Source organism: Symphodus melops, assembly GCF_947650265.1.
Source record: "Symphodus melops genome assembly, chromosome: 21".
Taxonomy (NCBI): Eukaryota; Metazoa; Chordata; class Actinopteri; order Labriformes; family Labridae; genus Symphodus; species Symphodus melops.
In genome coordinates this window covers 13,511,968-13,527,296 of record NC_136711.1, presented here as the reverse complement: position 1 = coordinate 13,527,296, position 15,329 = coordinate 13,511,968, and the positions used below count along the sequence as shown (strand labels likewise).

The 15,329-nt window shown below is 43.3% G+C and overlaps 1 protein-coding gene across 2 annotated transcripts in view; it reads right to left on the bottom strand.

The window, feature by feature from the left end:
* Positions 1-15,329, bottom strand: part of adkb (adenosine kinase b) — a 111,929-nt gene that overhangs the window by 52,223 nt on the left and 44,377 nt on the right. For both annotated transcript variants that reach the window (XM_079372789.1, XM_079372790.1), the window contains 2 exons: positions 12,259-12,431; positions 9,238-9,346 (listed from right to left, as the gene is read on the bottom strand). In XM_079372789.1, the coding sequence (XP_079228915.1) occupies positions 9,238-9,346; positions 12,259-12,431 (282 nt within the window). The remainder of the gene's footprint in view (positions 1-9,237; positions 9,347-12,258; positions 12,432-15,329) is intronic.

Below are 15,329 nucleotides of genomic sequence, written 5' to 3'. Positions count from 1 at the left end.
GCTGTTTGTCTGGCAAGAAAAAAAATATGAAGACGTCGTCTCAGTCTTATAGAACTAGTAAAATGTAATTTTGAAGACAAATCAATATTCTCAATGTGTTGCAACATTAGCTTGCTCATAAACACACTCATACTCTGTCTGGCTGAAAGCTAGTGGGTAGATCGGAATCCCTCTCACGTTTGTCCATGAATACAAAACCACAGCCAAGAGATTAGCTTAGCTTAGCATCAATACTCCGAGCACAGTTAGGGCTAACAGCTAGCCTACCAGCTAGCACACTAAACCTATACTTTGTTTGTTGTACATGTTTCAATCACATTTAGCCACTCCATCAAGCATACACTGCTTCATGGTCTAATGTAGTGTCTATGGGAGAACAATGACCATCATTTCATGTTGAATTACACAACAAGCAGCTGTAGAACGAAGGAACCCTCAGGTATATGATGCTCTCCATGTTCAAACAACAGACTAATTAGTCTAGGCCTACAGAAGATCAGAAGTGCAAAGAATGATAATAATCTTGATAATAAACTACGTAATTATGTAACAGAGGGGTTAAGGGGTAGATTTACAAGAGGTTAATAGTTTGACAGTATTTACATGAAAGCAGCAATATGCAGATTGATGTCAGATGATGAGGATACAAACCGTGTGGGTGTTTTGTCACAATGATAATCTTTGTGCTCCGTAACTGGTCGGCATTCAGAGTTCTGGTGTGCAGCGGATTCAAACCACCTGAAGGGGAGGAGTCGAAACTTTTTGTGTCCAGGGTGCGAGGTGTCTGCAGTGATGATTTCTTTCGGCAGAAGTATTTGTCAATTACAGCCTGTTTCTGCCCTGTTTTGTGGCCGAGCTGAACCAAACAGTGATGGCAACGGAGAGGACAGTCTGGTCAGGCTGAACTTCATGAGCTGATGCGTGAAGTACATCCTCTGCTACAGCCTTTTTTTCCCCATGGGATAGTGGATCCCAGGAACCTGAAGGAGTCCTTATTAGACACTGTGGGGTGGGGAGGCGGGGTGGGGGTGGCTCTCCTTAAGTCCTCTGTCATCTCCACAGTCTTGAGCAGGTCCAGCTTCAGGTGGTTCTGACTGCACCAGCTGCTGAACCTCCCATCTGTATTCAGACTCATCAGTGTCCCAAATGAGACAGATCACTGTGGCGTTGTCTTATTAGCACCAGCAGAGTTAACTAATAGTGCCCTGAGAACAAAAAAATAGCTGTGAAGAAACAGTAGTTCTATACTTGCCTGGAAGAAGCTCATTGGGCTGTGACACTAAGTATCTTTACATTTTTAGCCAAATGATAATTACCAACGGTAATGAAGAAAAGTAATTTGAAAATGCTAATGAATTTAAAGAATACTACAGGAAAAAACTGGCATCCTTAAATAGTGTCAATCTTGAGGTGTGATTTAATAAATATCTCAAGGATTCTAACTTTAATGAAGGAATTATCAAATCCTTACAAAACATTATATTATCATCACAAGTCATTAGTCTCTTAAAAGGCAGAGGGGGAAAAAAAATTACTGGCAGTTTATAATGGATCCAGGCCAAACTGGCAGAAGGAAGATATGCACAGGCTTATTACAGACCATAAACAAATTACAGCGACATAAAAGGGAAAAAATGAAACCTTGCAGAAGGAAACAATTCTCAAAGAACAGTGTCCGGCATCTGCTGCACAGAGATGCACATCTGTGCTAATCCTTTGTAGGCCGCCTTCAGGAAACCGTGGAGCTGACCCGTGTGTGTAGAGGGGAATATTCCAGCAATATTTATTCAGTCAAGGCTTTATGCTCTGGCGTGATAATATAACAGCGTCTGACACTTAACTCTACTCCCAATCTTTGCCCAGGAGACACACTATCCTAAAGCGTCTGCGGTTTCATCATGTGAATCTTAATCAGATACTTAGCCAGTAGAGCAGGTTTTTCACTCTCCCTGGTGAGAGTATCAACACATGGCCATCAGGCACAATTCACAGCCGCAAAGTGGCTATTTATTTTCTGCTCAGCGTTACTTGACAAATAATTACTCAGTCTATTCAATTAAGTGGTGGAACTCACACAAATGGCCACAACAACCCAGAGTAGGAGTGAAACATTATTCTATGTTTTTACAACTTGGTCTCATGAATAAAAATAAAAAAAAGGGGGCCCACACACACAAACACATGCGGGGAGCTTTGATGCAGAGGGAGCGAAGGGACAAGGTGATGGAAAGTAAAAATATCATTAAGTCTGAACTATTTCATCCCTTTTGCAGCGAGGCAGAGGAAAACAGACTTGTTGCCGGTGCAGCAGATGCACACAGTAATCCGGGGTGAAAGGACATGGTGTTTTCCCTGCTGAAAGAAGAAAAACTGTTTTTACAAGGTAACGTGGGTGTACAAGGAGAAAGTCGCTGCATGCTGGCAGAGTAATATGGACTACAGCCTGGAAGCTTGCCAGAGTCCAAAAAAATGCTGGCCCCCCCTCCAAGAGGCAATTACTCGAGATACACTGGATTAAAGCTGTTTTTTGGTTTTTTTTAAACTGGTGTTATTCAAATTAGAAACCAGGAAATCAAAAACTCCCAAAATAAAACCAGCGCAGCGCTGCCAACAGTGGAGTATTTACACACACATTTCTAAATAAAATCGCACAAATCTTCACTAAAATAGATTGTTATTCTGTGGGAAGAAGTCCTCTGTTCCGTAACAGCACAATGAGGTGAACTCTGGCATCCTGTAAACGTTCTCCAAAACAATAACAAACTTTCATGCTTTTTCAGAGCTTATTGTGTTTTTACAGTCGTGAAAGTTACAGTGCGTCACATTATTCTCATAAAAAGTTTGGTACACTTATATCACAGCATGTCGCGAACTAAACTGACATGTTCCTCTGGACAAAAGGTGCGTCTGATCTGTGTCGGTGAGCATCCTCCTGTTGTTATGAACCTTTCAGATCTGTCGAATAACCAATCAGGGACATCTTGCATGTCACTTTCAAACTAGAATCATCCGACTACTCCATGACAATGCTTCTGCTGCTTACTGACTCTCTGATCCAAAAACAGCAGAGGGATGTCATTCAGTAGAATTACAGCTGAGGAACTCAAAGTGTACTTCAATATTGTTATACTAGTAAATACTAAAATTACATGAACGTCAAAGCTACTTTTAACAGCTTTGACGAATAACTTGTGGTTTAAGATTTCAATTATGTATTCAAAGACACAATTAAAATATAACATGACGTGGGTGATAGATTGTTTACAGTTAAAATCAGCTACACTAAACAACATTTTCACGGTACCTACGGCAGTAACTGTGTCTGATAGCATACAAGACTAATTCCTCAACTATGTACTTACTTCTTCTCCAGAAATGAACATGCTACAGTATGGCTTCCAATAGCAGCTGCTGTTTTACTCATCTTTTATCTATACTATGGGTTCACAGAGGGCTGGAGCCAATCCGACCTGTTATTGAGCAAGAGGCAGGGTACACCCCCAGACTAGTTGCCAGTCAATCACATGACTGACATACAGAGGTAAACAACCAGTCACACTCACATGCACACCTACGGACATTTTAAAGTCACCAATTAAGCGAGTGAGCATGTTGTGGGAAAGTGGAGGGAAGCCAGAGAACCCACGCATGCACAGGGAGAACATGCAGAAAGGACCTGTCCAACGGGGAGCGCAGCTACTCTTAAACGGTGAATAGGAATTGATTTCAGACCAATCATCATGCATGCAAGCAATAGTGTCAGCGGGGGTGTAACCATAGCGACCAGCCAGCATAATGTAAGCACTAAATGTTCACGTCTTAATGCTACTTTGGGTGTGTTTAAGTGAAGAGTTTTCAACTGGTTAAACCCAAAAGTTATATTTGGAAGAAATAAAAATAATTAGTGCTTATCTCACACTCTCCGTAACAATACAATCAGTTGCTGCAATTTCTACTTGTTTTTTTATTTTTATTTGGTTGATTACTTTTGTACACTTTCATGATAAATTAAAGATCCAAATAATTAAATATTCATTGCTTTGGTGGCAACAAATGATGACACGGGAGAAACATGGGAGAGCAGAATGAATCAACACAAACAATTCAGTCCACTCTTTTAATCCTTTCTCACTAACACATAATTGATTGATATTGATAATCTATAGCTTACCTTATAGAAGGCAATACATTGAGATTAGGGATAGTATCATAACTGTCTGGTGTTAAATTGTGTTACTTTAAATGTTTATACCTAGAAATAGAAAAAGTTTGAATAGGAGTTTTATTTACAAGAATACATTTCCATTCTACGCGTACGACTTTACCGTTGTTGGATCTTTTCGGGGCATTTTAAACTTTTTAGGAATTCAGTCTCCTGAATAAAATGGTGGAAAACACACAATGTTAACTGTGTGCTAAACACAATGTAAAGTAAGAACTGTCTTCATTTGTATAAAAGAAAAATGGTAATTTGATCCCATTACTGGAGCGATGTGAAAGTAAAGTAGAAATTAAATTACTTTATTTGTATGCATGGAGTATGTTTACATTGCTGTGTTGCACTTTTTCACTCTAGCAAAACATCTTAAATCTTCTTCCCCCGCCTGAACGAAGAAGTAAAACTAAATCAGAAGCAAGGATAATCGTAAACAACCTAAAAAAAAAATCCCACTGGAGGAGTGAAAGCCACAGGATGTCTCCACAGCCAGCGTCGTTTGGCCTCTCCACCCTAATTTACTACACTCCGCCCACTCATAGCTTGGAGGGCTATGGAGCTGGCGGATCCTCCAGCAGGGCTGGGCCAGCCCATACGTCCCACTGGCACGGGACGCCCCGCCGGGAGCCAATCACAGAGCTCGTACTCCTGACAGCTCATTACCACTCAATTAGGCAGGTGCACCTCCACGCACAGCCTTCTGACAAATAGAGTCCTCCCAGATGCATGTTTAACATTCGGGAGAATTATATAGTGACAGCAAACACTAAATGCTTCACCCTTATCACTTGATTGCCTCTAGATTTAAATCCTATAATTGGCCCAGGCCAGCGGGAGAAAAAAAAAAAATAAGCCAATAAATATGATGCAGTCTTGTAATTGAACAATTATTAATTCATATTCATAAGACGCTGACTGGCAATTACAAAATGCCATCTGATTAGGAACAATTTGAAATGACATTGTTCCATGCAAAAGATGCTGTGGTGTCAGCCTAATAAAGAGAAGACACATCATAGCAGTCGCCTGCCCACTGACACGACCTCCAGAGATCAGGAGACATGCTGACACAGTGGCTTGGCCGCTGACGGACGGGACTTGGCATCCATCTCTCTTTGTCCCCCCCTCAAACTACTCTCACAGAAACATAGCAGCAGCAAGGGGGTTTGACTTTCAAATTTTTAACACCAGTGGGCACAGATTGTGCACATAACAAAACACAAGCAAGGCGAAAAAATGTTGATCCCTTGAGAACAGATTCTAATCAAGATGAAATGATTTACAAATCTATTTAATAAGGCTTGCCAGAAGTCAAACTTGGCATGTAAATGCGGTAGGGATTAAATTTCATCGGCAACCAAGACTGTAACTGATCGCCTGCAGACAAAGGGGGAGCCTGCCAGTTTTTTTTTTTTTCGCCCCCCTCTCCACTTCTCTTCTCCTCCCTCTTTCTCTCCACTGCCTGCATTTTGCCTCGTGATCTCTCCCCGGCTATGTGGAAGGACAGGGGCAGTGCAGAGTGGTGCAGTACTGAGAGTGAAAAAGGAAAAAGAGATGAGACAGAAAACGAGAGAGAGGGAGGGAGGGAGGAGGGTGAAGGGAGAAATTCTGGAGATAGAGAGCAGAAGTGAGAGAGAGAGAGAGAGAGAGAGAGAGAGAGTAGAAGAAGAGACGAGGATAGGAAAGAAGGAGAGAGGAGGCTCAAGGTCAGCATGAGGACAGTGTGGTCCTCCGAGTTGGACAGAGACACAGCCGCAGTCACCTCTGTGCTAATCAGCCCTTCGGCTGGCTGATGAGATGTCAGTTGTGTGTGTGGAAAACCTCTCCCTTCACTTTTTTTTTGGCTGCAAATTGCAGAGGCTGGTTGGGCGGAGGAACAATGTGTGTGTGTGTGTGTGTGTGTGTGTGTGTGTGTGTGTGTGTGTGTGTATATATGTGTGTGTGTGTGTGTATGTGTGCCACTCTGGAGTGTAAGCAGTCTGACTTGCTGCTTGTGGTGCCAGTATTGCGCTTTTTTTTTTGCCCTCCCCTTCGCCTCCTTTTCTTGCATATTATGCTACAGTGACTGAAGCTGAACTCAGCTTTCCCCTGCAGTGAGGGCAAGAATACAACTGCCAATTAATGCTATATGCAGTGTGCCAGTATTAACAGTGTGAAGCTTTGAAGCTGCTTGAACTGGCTGTACTATTTGAAAAAAAAAAATATATATATATATATATATATATATAAAAATCATAAAAGGTGAGCCAGTTGTGGGTTGGTTTTTTTTTTTGTCCTTGGGCGTGGCTAACCTCTCTCAAGATAACGGGGATTGCACCATTAGCTTAGGGCGTAAACGAACAGCGTCCGCAGCTGTGATCAGGTTTGTGACCTAACAGCACTGCAGCTTGTGTCTCATTGGGTGAGTTTTGTGTACCAGGCCAGTTGGCAGAGGCGAGTGTCTCCTCCGTCTATCCTTGGGTTATTTCTGACCATCTGCGCCCAGTCATTAACAGGCCTTTTCACAGTCAATTGTCTCGTTCGTCTCCCCTCTTTTTCATTTTTTGTTAAAAACGCCACACGGACCAAGTGCTTCACGTATTTCTGAAATGTAAATGGCATCAGTAGGGAGAGGCCATTTCATTTGCCAGGGCTAAGGAGAGCTGTAGAGCCATAGGTTAATTCAAAGTGGCATCATGGAGGATGCATCCAACAGTGGAGATCAAATTACAGGGCAAAGCGCTCAGTGGTAGGAAAAACAAGCCAGCGGTATGCTGCAGAGTGTGTGTGTGCATACTGTGTGTGTTTAGCAGCAAGTGTATGCGTTTCTGAGAGACTGAGGAACGAGAGAGAAGGGTAGAGAGAGGCTGAGGAGACGAGCGAAAAATAAAAAGAGGAGGACGAGGAGGGGTGGGGTGGGGTGGGGGGTGTCCATGGAGGGCCAAGGGGGGATGGAAGGAAAGAGGGGAAGGAGAAAAAGGAGGAGGAGGGGGGGGGGGGGAGATGAGGCTAACTGGGCCAGCACGCACACATCAACCCCTCCAATTAGAGTCACTCATCTCCTCTTCACACAATGCATCACCCTCCATTTCTGATGTTTACAATCGTCGGGGAGAGAAATAACTGTAAACATCACTGCTGCAGCGATGGCATTCAAGAGCGCAAAAGAAACAGGAGGAAGATCTCCTCCGCCTGAAATGCGTTTAGCCGTTCCTTCTTCCCCCTCACGCCTTTGTTATTGGTCTTTGTGCAATGATTTGCCTAAGGACCCAGATTTCCTAGCAACAGCCTGCCACCAAACATTTGGCAGGAGTTCAACATTCTCTCTCTTTGTGAGAAATGGCAGCGCTGCCTCCCTGCTCTGCGTCTGCCACCAGTCCTGCTGCTGCCGCTGCTTCTGCTGCTGCTGGATGAGCCAGACTGGCTGCTAGAAGCCCTCTAATAATTCTGTTTTCATCCAATCACGCCGCATAGTAGCAGGCACCTTGAGAGCCTCTGCCAGGAATCATCAATCACCTCTTTAACACGCGTGCTTTCGACAAACGCGGACGCACGAGCAAGCGAGCAACATGCTAACGTGCACACGTGCGCGCGTTTTCGGTAATTACATTTACAGATTAGGAGTACAAGAGTGTATACCACCCTGCAGCCTTTAATGAAAATCAACAAAGCACATTAATACACAGCAGAGAAACATACACTGAGTTAGAGAGAGAGAGAATGTACAATCTGGCTGTAAATTGGGTAAATACATTTGAGTGCTCTCGACAAGGTTAATGTAGAGAGGAGGCCTTAGTGAACACTGGTCTAGACACGCCACACAGTATTAAGTGGGAATAGCTATGGCAGTGTATCTGGCTAAGTACTTTCCAAGTGTGAATGGGACTCTAATAAAGCAAATAATCCCCCCCCCCTTTTCCAATTTTGACAAAGAGGCCCAGGAGGGACAAGGAGGGAAAAAAAAAAAGAAGGAGGTTTGAGATTCCAAGCACTGACAAACACCCATTTGTGGCCCTTCTATCCCCTCTCAAATCCCACGGAAGCTTTTCCCCTGCGCACAAGACTGTCGGATGTGGGCAAAACCCAACTGCCAATTTGCAGAGGATGTGCCGTGTTTGCTAATGCGAAGCAGAGGCTAAAAATGGGACCACACAAACTCTGGAGGATGGCCTGACTGATCTGCTTTCTGGCACAACCACTGACGGCTTTTTCCTCTCTCTCTCTCTCTCTGTTTTTTTTTTTTTTTTCTTTCAATGTTTGTTGCTGCGACTGGGCAGCTAATTATGAGACCTCTGTCATTATTGGACTATGCTGCGCTTATGTTTTAGAGGACTTGCGAGCAACAGGGGAAGCATTGTGCATTTCACTTGGGAGAGAATATGTTGAAGAGAGTGTCGATGGCTAAGGCTGTAGGGATGATTTATGCCGATAATTAACTGCTTAAAGACGAAGAATTTGGTGCAATTTCAGGGATATCATCTTGACTGGAGATCAGACAAAATGTTGATCTGCCAGAATTAGATGTAATCCCAAACAGTGAAACATGAGCATGGCAGGCCATCCTACTCCAGGAGCTGTAAGTGAAGACATTAGCGTTGTGTGTGTGTGTGTGCGTGCGTGTGTGAGAGTTTGTGAATATCTAAGCCCACATCTGTCCTCCCCCATCTGTGTGTGTGTGTGTTAGGGGGAAGATTGTGTAGGAGAGGGAGGGTAAAGAACTTGAATAATCAATTTCCACACTTCCACAGCACCTGTTGGCTTGTCTTCATGTTAAAAGGAATGAATGAATGCATTACATGTAGAACAATTTCACACTGTGCAGCGGCGCCGCGCACAAAGACGGCGGGGAAACGCAGAGAATGGAGCCGTATTGTCTCAATAGGTAACGTAGCTCGTTTCACTCCACAAAGGATGAATAGATAAATTGACAATGCAGAAGGCGCAGTGAAGCATTTCACTTGAATAAAGCCTCTTAACATTTTGTCCTCTTCTGGCAATAGAGTTGGGGAACAGTCATTTTGAATGCTGAGGGTCTCACTTACCGCAATATAATAGACCTTGGCTTTCTTCACCAGATCCCAGTTGCTGTCCAAGTCCAGGTGTTTTTCCTTTTTGTAGCAGTTTGCCGCTGCCAGGTTAGCGACGAGGGACCTGCCGAGACAGAAGCCATAAATCTTCAGCCGCGCTTATCATCCATCTTAATTTTGCCTCAAAAACATCCCTAAAAACACTTGGGCCCAGGCTTTCCTTTGTTCTATCATGATATAAAAGGGTGACAGTTTTCAAGACTGTCTGGACTGTCCTGAAATCTTTATTTATTTCTGAGTTTATTCACAGAGGGACGTTCAAGGCCAAAAAAAAAAAGAAGCCACCTACAATTTTTTCCTGTTATCATATCACTAGGGAGAGAGGTCCTTTGTTAACAAAGGTGAAAAAAAAAGACAACAGACATGTATGACTAAATGAACACTTGAGTTGAGTAGAGAGTAGTGGGAGCTGGAAAGTGAAGCAGGTGGCATTATCTTAACACAGCTCATTAGCCAGTCCTCGTGTGCTGTCGCTTTATGAGCGGCCATCAAAATGAGTGCAGCCATCATCGCCACTTAGGGGAAACTGTAGGCGATCATATGACAGGAGGATGTCGCTACATGGCGAGAAACAACTGCTCACCATGGTTGGCATGATAAGCAGCATGAAGCATCTCATCACAAATCTTTCTTTTGAGAAGAGGCGCTCAACCTTTTCAAAACAGAAATGATTTGGCTTGCATAAGTATTCAACCCCTTACACACTCCACTATATTATAAGAGGAAGAACGCTAATTAAACAGATTTGATTGGGTAGTATCTCATAGATAAACAGGAAAGAGGTAGTCCCTCTAAAATTGACAAAGTGGAGACGTATTCAAAATTAATTTAAAATAAAAACAGGTGGAACCAAGCAGTAACCTCCACTGTTTAAAAATAAATTGACCGGGGTAGTCCAAGAAACTGCAGTTCACTATTTGTCCACTTGAGGCCACGCTCAAAGCCCAGGAAACTCCATTAGGATCTATACTAAAAGGACCAATCTGGGGTTGCTAGCTAGTTTAGCGGTTAGGGTGCTAATCGCTAATCGCTAAATTTGGGATTGGCTGAGTTGTATCTGTTAGCCAAGAGGCTAAATGCCTGCTCTACTTTACCTCTTTGCCTGTTTGTTGATTGTTTAAAAGTTAGTTGGAGTCAGCACCTCTTCAGGAGCAAATGGGTGACCTGCCTTTGTGGTAACTTGTACGTCTAACAGATGTCTGCATCAAATAAGTCTGCTTGATTTCTTGGCCGTAAAATTTCTAAATGCAAAAAAATCTGAGGGGGATCAAAGCTGAAGCCAGACATAACATCAAACACAGTACATCACAGAAAATAAATGAAAAACAATCACATGCTTTGTACAACTTGTTAGTATTCTTAATGGCAGGGTCGGAACAACCCATGAGTGTAAAGTCGATTTCATTACCAATCAGTTTCTGAAGAGATATTGTGAACCAAATGATGGTCTCCATATTGGAAATACTTTCTCAAATCAGTCACCACTCTAATTATACAAAACTATGATCTCAAATGTAATCAAAATGGATACATTTCCAAAATTGGACCCTTCTGCAGTTTTTACTGCGAAAAGAACGAGCTATTTAGACCAAACTTTTTTTTTTTTTTTTTATAAAGCCGTAAATATGCTTATTTCTGCTGTAAAAATGGGCATTTTAATGATGGATCTACTGGGGATTTCTCGGCTTATGGAGCCAGCCGTAATTGAACTCTAAAGTGAAACTGTAGTTTGTTAGTTTTTTTTTTCACTTCACCATTGGCTTCATTTTTTAACACAGAAGCGTGTTGCTTGGGTAGGAAGCAGAGCATTTGTCTTGAAGACTCAATTTAGGAAAAAACAAAACAAAAACTAAGAACAGTTTGACTAGTTAGTCAAACGAAATGGAACTTTTTGAAAATCAAGATAATGAGTTATTTAGTTTTTCACAACATATAAATGGTCAAATATGCAACATCATTTTTCGGGGTAGAAAATTTGGTTTAGTAGAAGTCGTTTTTGGCTGCAATTTATTCACAGAATCTTGGGAATGTCTGATTGAAGCTATGCCTACTGATTTTCAAAATCCTTACTTCAGCTCAGTCATACATATAGTACAGTCTCTTACTGACTGGAACTCAAATTGTCCATCTGAGTAGCTGAGGTAGACTTCTTTTTCTCTCTTTAAAGACTGTCACTAATCAAAGCCTGGGGGGATGTGACACACTGACTCCCACTCCTTCAAAGCCATCAACCGTCCAATCTAGCCCAGCTAGCGACCTTTCCTCTGGGCTCCAGAGCTGTCTGTTAAACACCTGTAAGAAATATTACAGAGCTCGTCTCCCAGAGCACGGCACCTGACCTTTTCAGGTGTCAGAGCCCACATCAAACAAGCCCACTAAGACCATTCAGCGGGGCCGGCTCCCGGGGCGGCTGAGGTCCAGCCCGTTGACTGACTGACATGTCCAGTAGCTGCAGATGAAGGTCTGCAGAGGAGGGGGAGTGTTTAGAGAAGGAGGTTATTGATCCACACCTGGTCTATCATGAACTAAAGCCCTCTCTGTTAGTGATATTTGTGTGTGCAGGCGTTGACCTCTGCTGTCTCAGACGTGCTGATGATGATGATGCTATGCTAGCGTGAGAGTCGCCGGAGACTCTAAAGCCCCTTTTTTTTTTTACAGGCGAGAAGGCTGACAGGTGAGAGCCGGGATATCCCAGCCATCTCTAACACATTGCTACTGTCAGCCTATAGATGGATGACAACCCACTGGGGCGGCAGAGACTGAGTGGGGGCCTGGAAAAAACACACTCAAGCTGTTCTTTTTCCTTTTGATGTGTGAGCCCAGCTATGATTCTCTGTTATGACTTCCAGCCCTGAGGAGTCGACTGCCTGCCTGAGGATGTAAGAATGAACCAAGAGGAGGTTTTTTTTTTTTTTTTTTTTTTAATCTGAGCTGGAGGATCATTCCTTGGTCAGGGGTGACTAAAAGGTGGCTAACCTATTGTCTCCAGTAATACAGGCTGCACAGGTACCGGTTGGCTCTTCGTTTTGTTCGTAGTAATGCGCGTCGACGTGGGCTTCCTCTGCCTTCTTCTTCAGGATCTCCCCGAAGTGATCCGTTCCGATGCACCCAAAGAAGGTAGCAACCTTGTGGGGTTCCTGGATCATCCACTATGGAAGAGAAAACAGAAACAGCAGTTACAGTGAGCTCAGTTTACAAAATATAAGTCTGTCGGAATGGTCAAGTTCAGTTAAGGCAGATGGCATACAAACTGTAGCTTCACAGCAAACATACTGCTTGTGATATACGAGGGCTGCGAGCTGTCGTAAACAACCCGAGACCAATTCAGCTCCACATAGAGGCACTGTTCTCATCCGAGCACTCCCTCCTCTCCCTGTGTGCTAAAAACAGTCTCATCTTCTTATTTACACAAACCCCATAATTCAAGGCTCAATCCTGCTTATGCAAACACAAGGTCTGCGTGTGTGAGAGTGTGTACCTGCTACCACAGGATGCTGCCCAAACTGCTAGTCGGCCATTTTTATTTTTTTTATTCTGGGGGGGGGGGGGGGGGGGGGGGGGGGGGGCAGTCTGGACACATATGATGTACTCAGTGACTTTTACCTTGATGAGAGAGCGGATGAGGACGGGATGGGGGATGCTCAAATTCTACAGAGCTCAGGTTTAACCTCCAAAGATTTATTGACGTACAGTACGTGCTTCTGTTTGCTCATTTTATCGCAGCCTCCTGTTTTGTTGCTGACGGGGGCCCCTCGTGAATGAGATGTTGCTGCTTTTGGGGATGACCTGTATATGTGTGAAATTAATCATTTCACACGACCAAATAGTATCTCGGCGGGGGGAAGAAAAATGCATTTTCATCACCCATCCAGAGATGCTCTCCCTTGTTATTTTGCAACCTGCAACCACCTCTCCCCATTGGTCTCCATGTAACTATATCAGATGGAACAATAAATAATCAAATAAGGAAAAGAAAATTACAGAGTATCTTTTTTTTTTTCAGAGAGGGCCAGGTGTGATTTGAGACCAAGTTGCAAATATAGAAACACAGCTGATCAGTTTGAAGTTTATTGCTTGGTTTAGGATTATAACACATCAGGCTGCAGAATAATGATTATTTGAACACTCCATGAGAAGACAAGTCCAGATTATTTATTGTATCATTAGACCGTAAACTACCAGCAGGAAGCCCCCAATAAAGGCCCCTGTTGTGAGAATCTGGCCAAAGAAGTGGTACCGAAGCTACGCTTATATAGCCCTGCGAGTAAAGTTAAGAGCTAAATGTTGTTTGAGGATTCTTTTATAAACGAGATTATACAGAGGAATTACTTTAGCAGATGGAAACAGACAGACAAAGAACAGAACTTCTGTTTGTTTGGCAAGCTGTTTTATTTTGGGTACAACAGTGCCCTTTAGGAATTCAATTAGTCATTTTTTTAAATGAGGTGAGCTTCTTGGAGGTTCAAAGTTTATATTCAGTGAATCTAAACCATAGCGCTCTGAGGCCGAAATCATTTAACATGCACGGTGAAATCTAAACGATGACCAAGGCCACTCTTTACGTCAACGAGTTTGGTCATGTTATCATGCAGGGGGGCGGTTCCAGAGGGAAGGAGGGGTGGCCTGGACACTACTACTATTATAAAAAGAAAAAGAGAGAAAATACAGTTAACGTCTGATAAAATGATCTGTGACTTTAATATGTGATCTGATCCAACATGATCCACATGACTCATTATTAACCAAATTAAATGAATTGAAACAAATGGATGTAAAACTAAAAAACAATATATTATTTTGGTTGGTAAAAAATATGCTTGGCAGATGATTTCCTTTAATCCACCTGTCATCATTGTTGGTAAGTCATAAAGGGAATTTTGGACTCTAGCTGCAGCCATCTGCTATAGGTAATAAATTCACTGATGATGTGTGCCTCATATAACCGCTGTATAAAAAATCAAAACTACCCCTTTAATAACTTTGATACTTTAGAGATCTTCAACAGTATCTTTTATGAACAAAAACATTGTTAATGCTGCATCTGCCTGCTGTATCCTGGCTCATATGTAGGCCTTCCAAGTGTCATTTTGAGTCATCGTTCAGTCATACAGCCTTGACTCCTCCTCACCCCTCCCTACCTGGTTATAAAGAACACAAACACACAGCTATGTACAACACGCAGGCGCCGATCCACAGTGAAAGCTGACAAAAGTGAGCTCTTCTTCCCTAACCTCTTGCTCAAGGTCACCGGCTCGGGTACACGTCAAGTCCTATCTGATTTTCCCTCCGCCGTGATGAGCTCAGAATCCAAGGTTAGAAGCTGCGGGCTGTAAATAATGGACAGCGCGGCCCTCCATTTGCAGGGCCCTCTCAGGTGGGATAGAGAGGGCCACTCAAGGGGCCCCCATACCCTCTGATGACAGCATGGTGAATCATACTGGGACCACAGACCCCCCCCCCTCCAAAACCCCACCTCCATCTGAACTCTCCTGCCACCTCCACCGCTCCTCTCTTTCCCTGACCGTCGGCTGTACTCTCACTGCCAGCTCAGCTTGTCTTTTTACAGGGTCATTAACACACACACACACACACACACACACACACACACACACACACAGACTTGTGCATGAGTTCACAGCGGCACTCCACGCACACAAACCTAAAAAATCCTCTCTAGTGCCACAGCATCAAACCTCCCTCCCTGCTTTTGCCAGAAGCTGCTCTCCTACTCCAACAAACACAAAGCAGCGACAGATAAGAAGAAAATGTCTTCATTATGAGCATGTAAAAAAAATGTATCTAACAGTTTTTTTTTTTTTATTCCTCCTCTGTGGTGTTCACTAGTGGTGGAGTTATATCAATTCATTTCCATCCCTGGCACCCTGCAGACAATCCTCTCCATTCCCAGATTATGTGAGATAATACCTCCATTATGACAAAAGCGCTATTCGCGGGGTCGCCGAGAGGTCAACCAACCCTGCGCCTGGTATTCATGCTTAGTCACATCCCAATTATACCGCAGTGGCAGAGGCAGAAATTGGCAAATG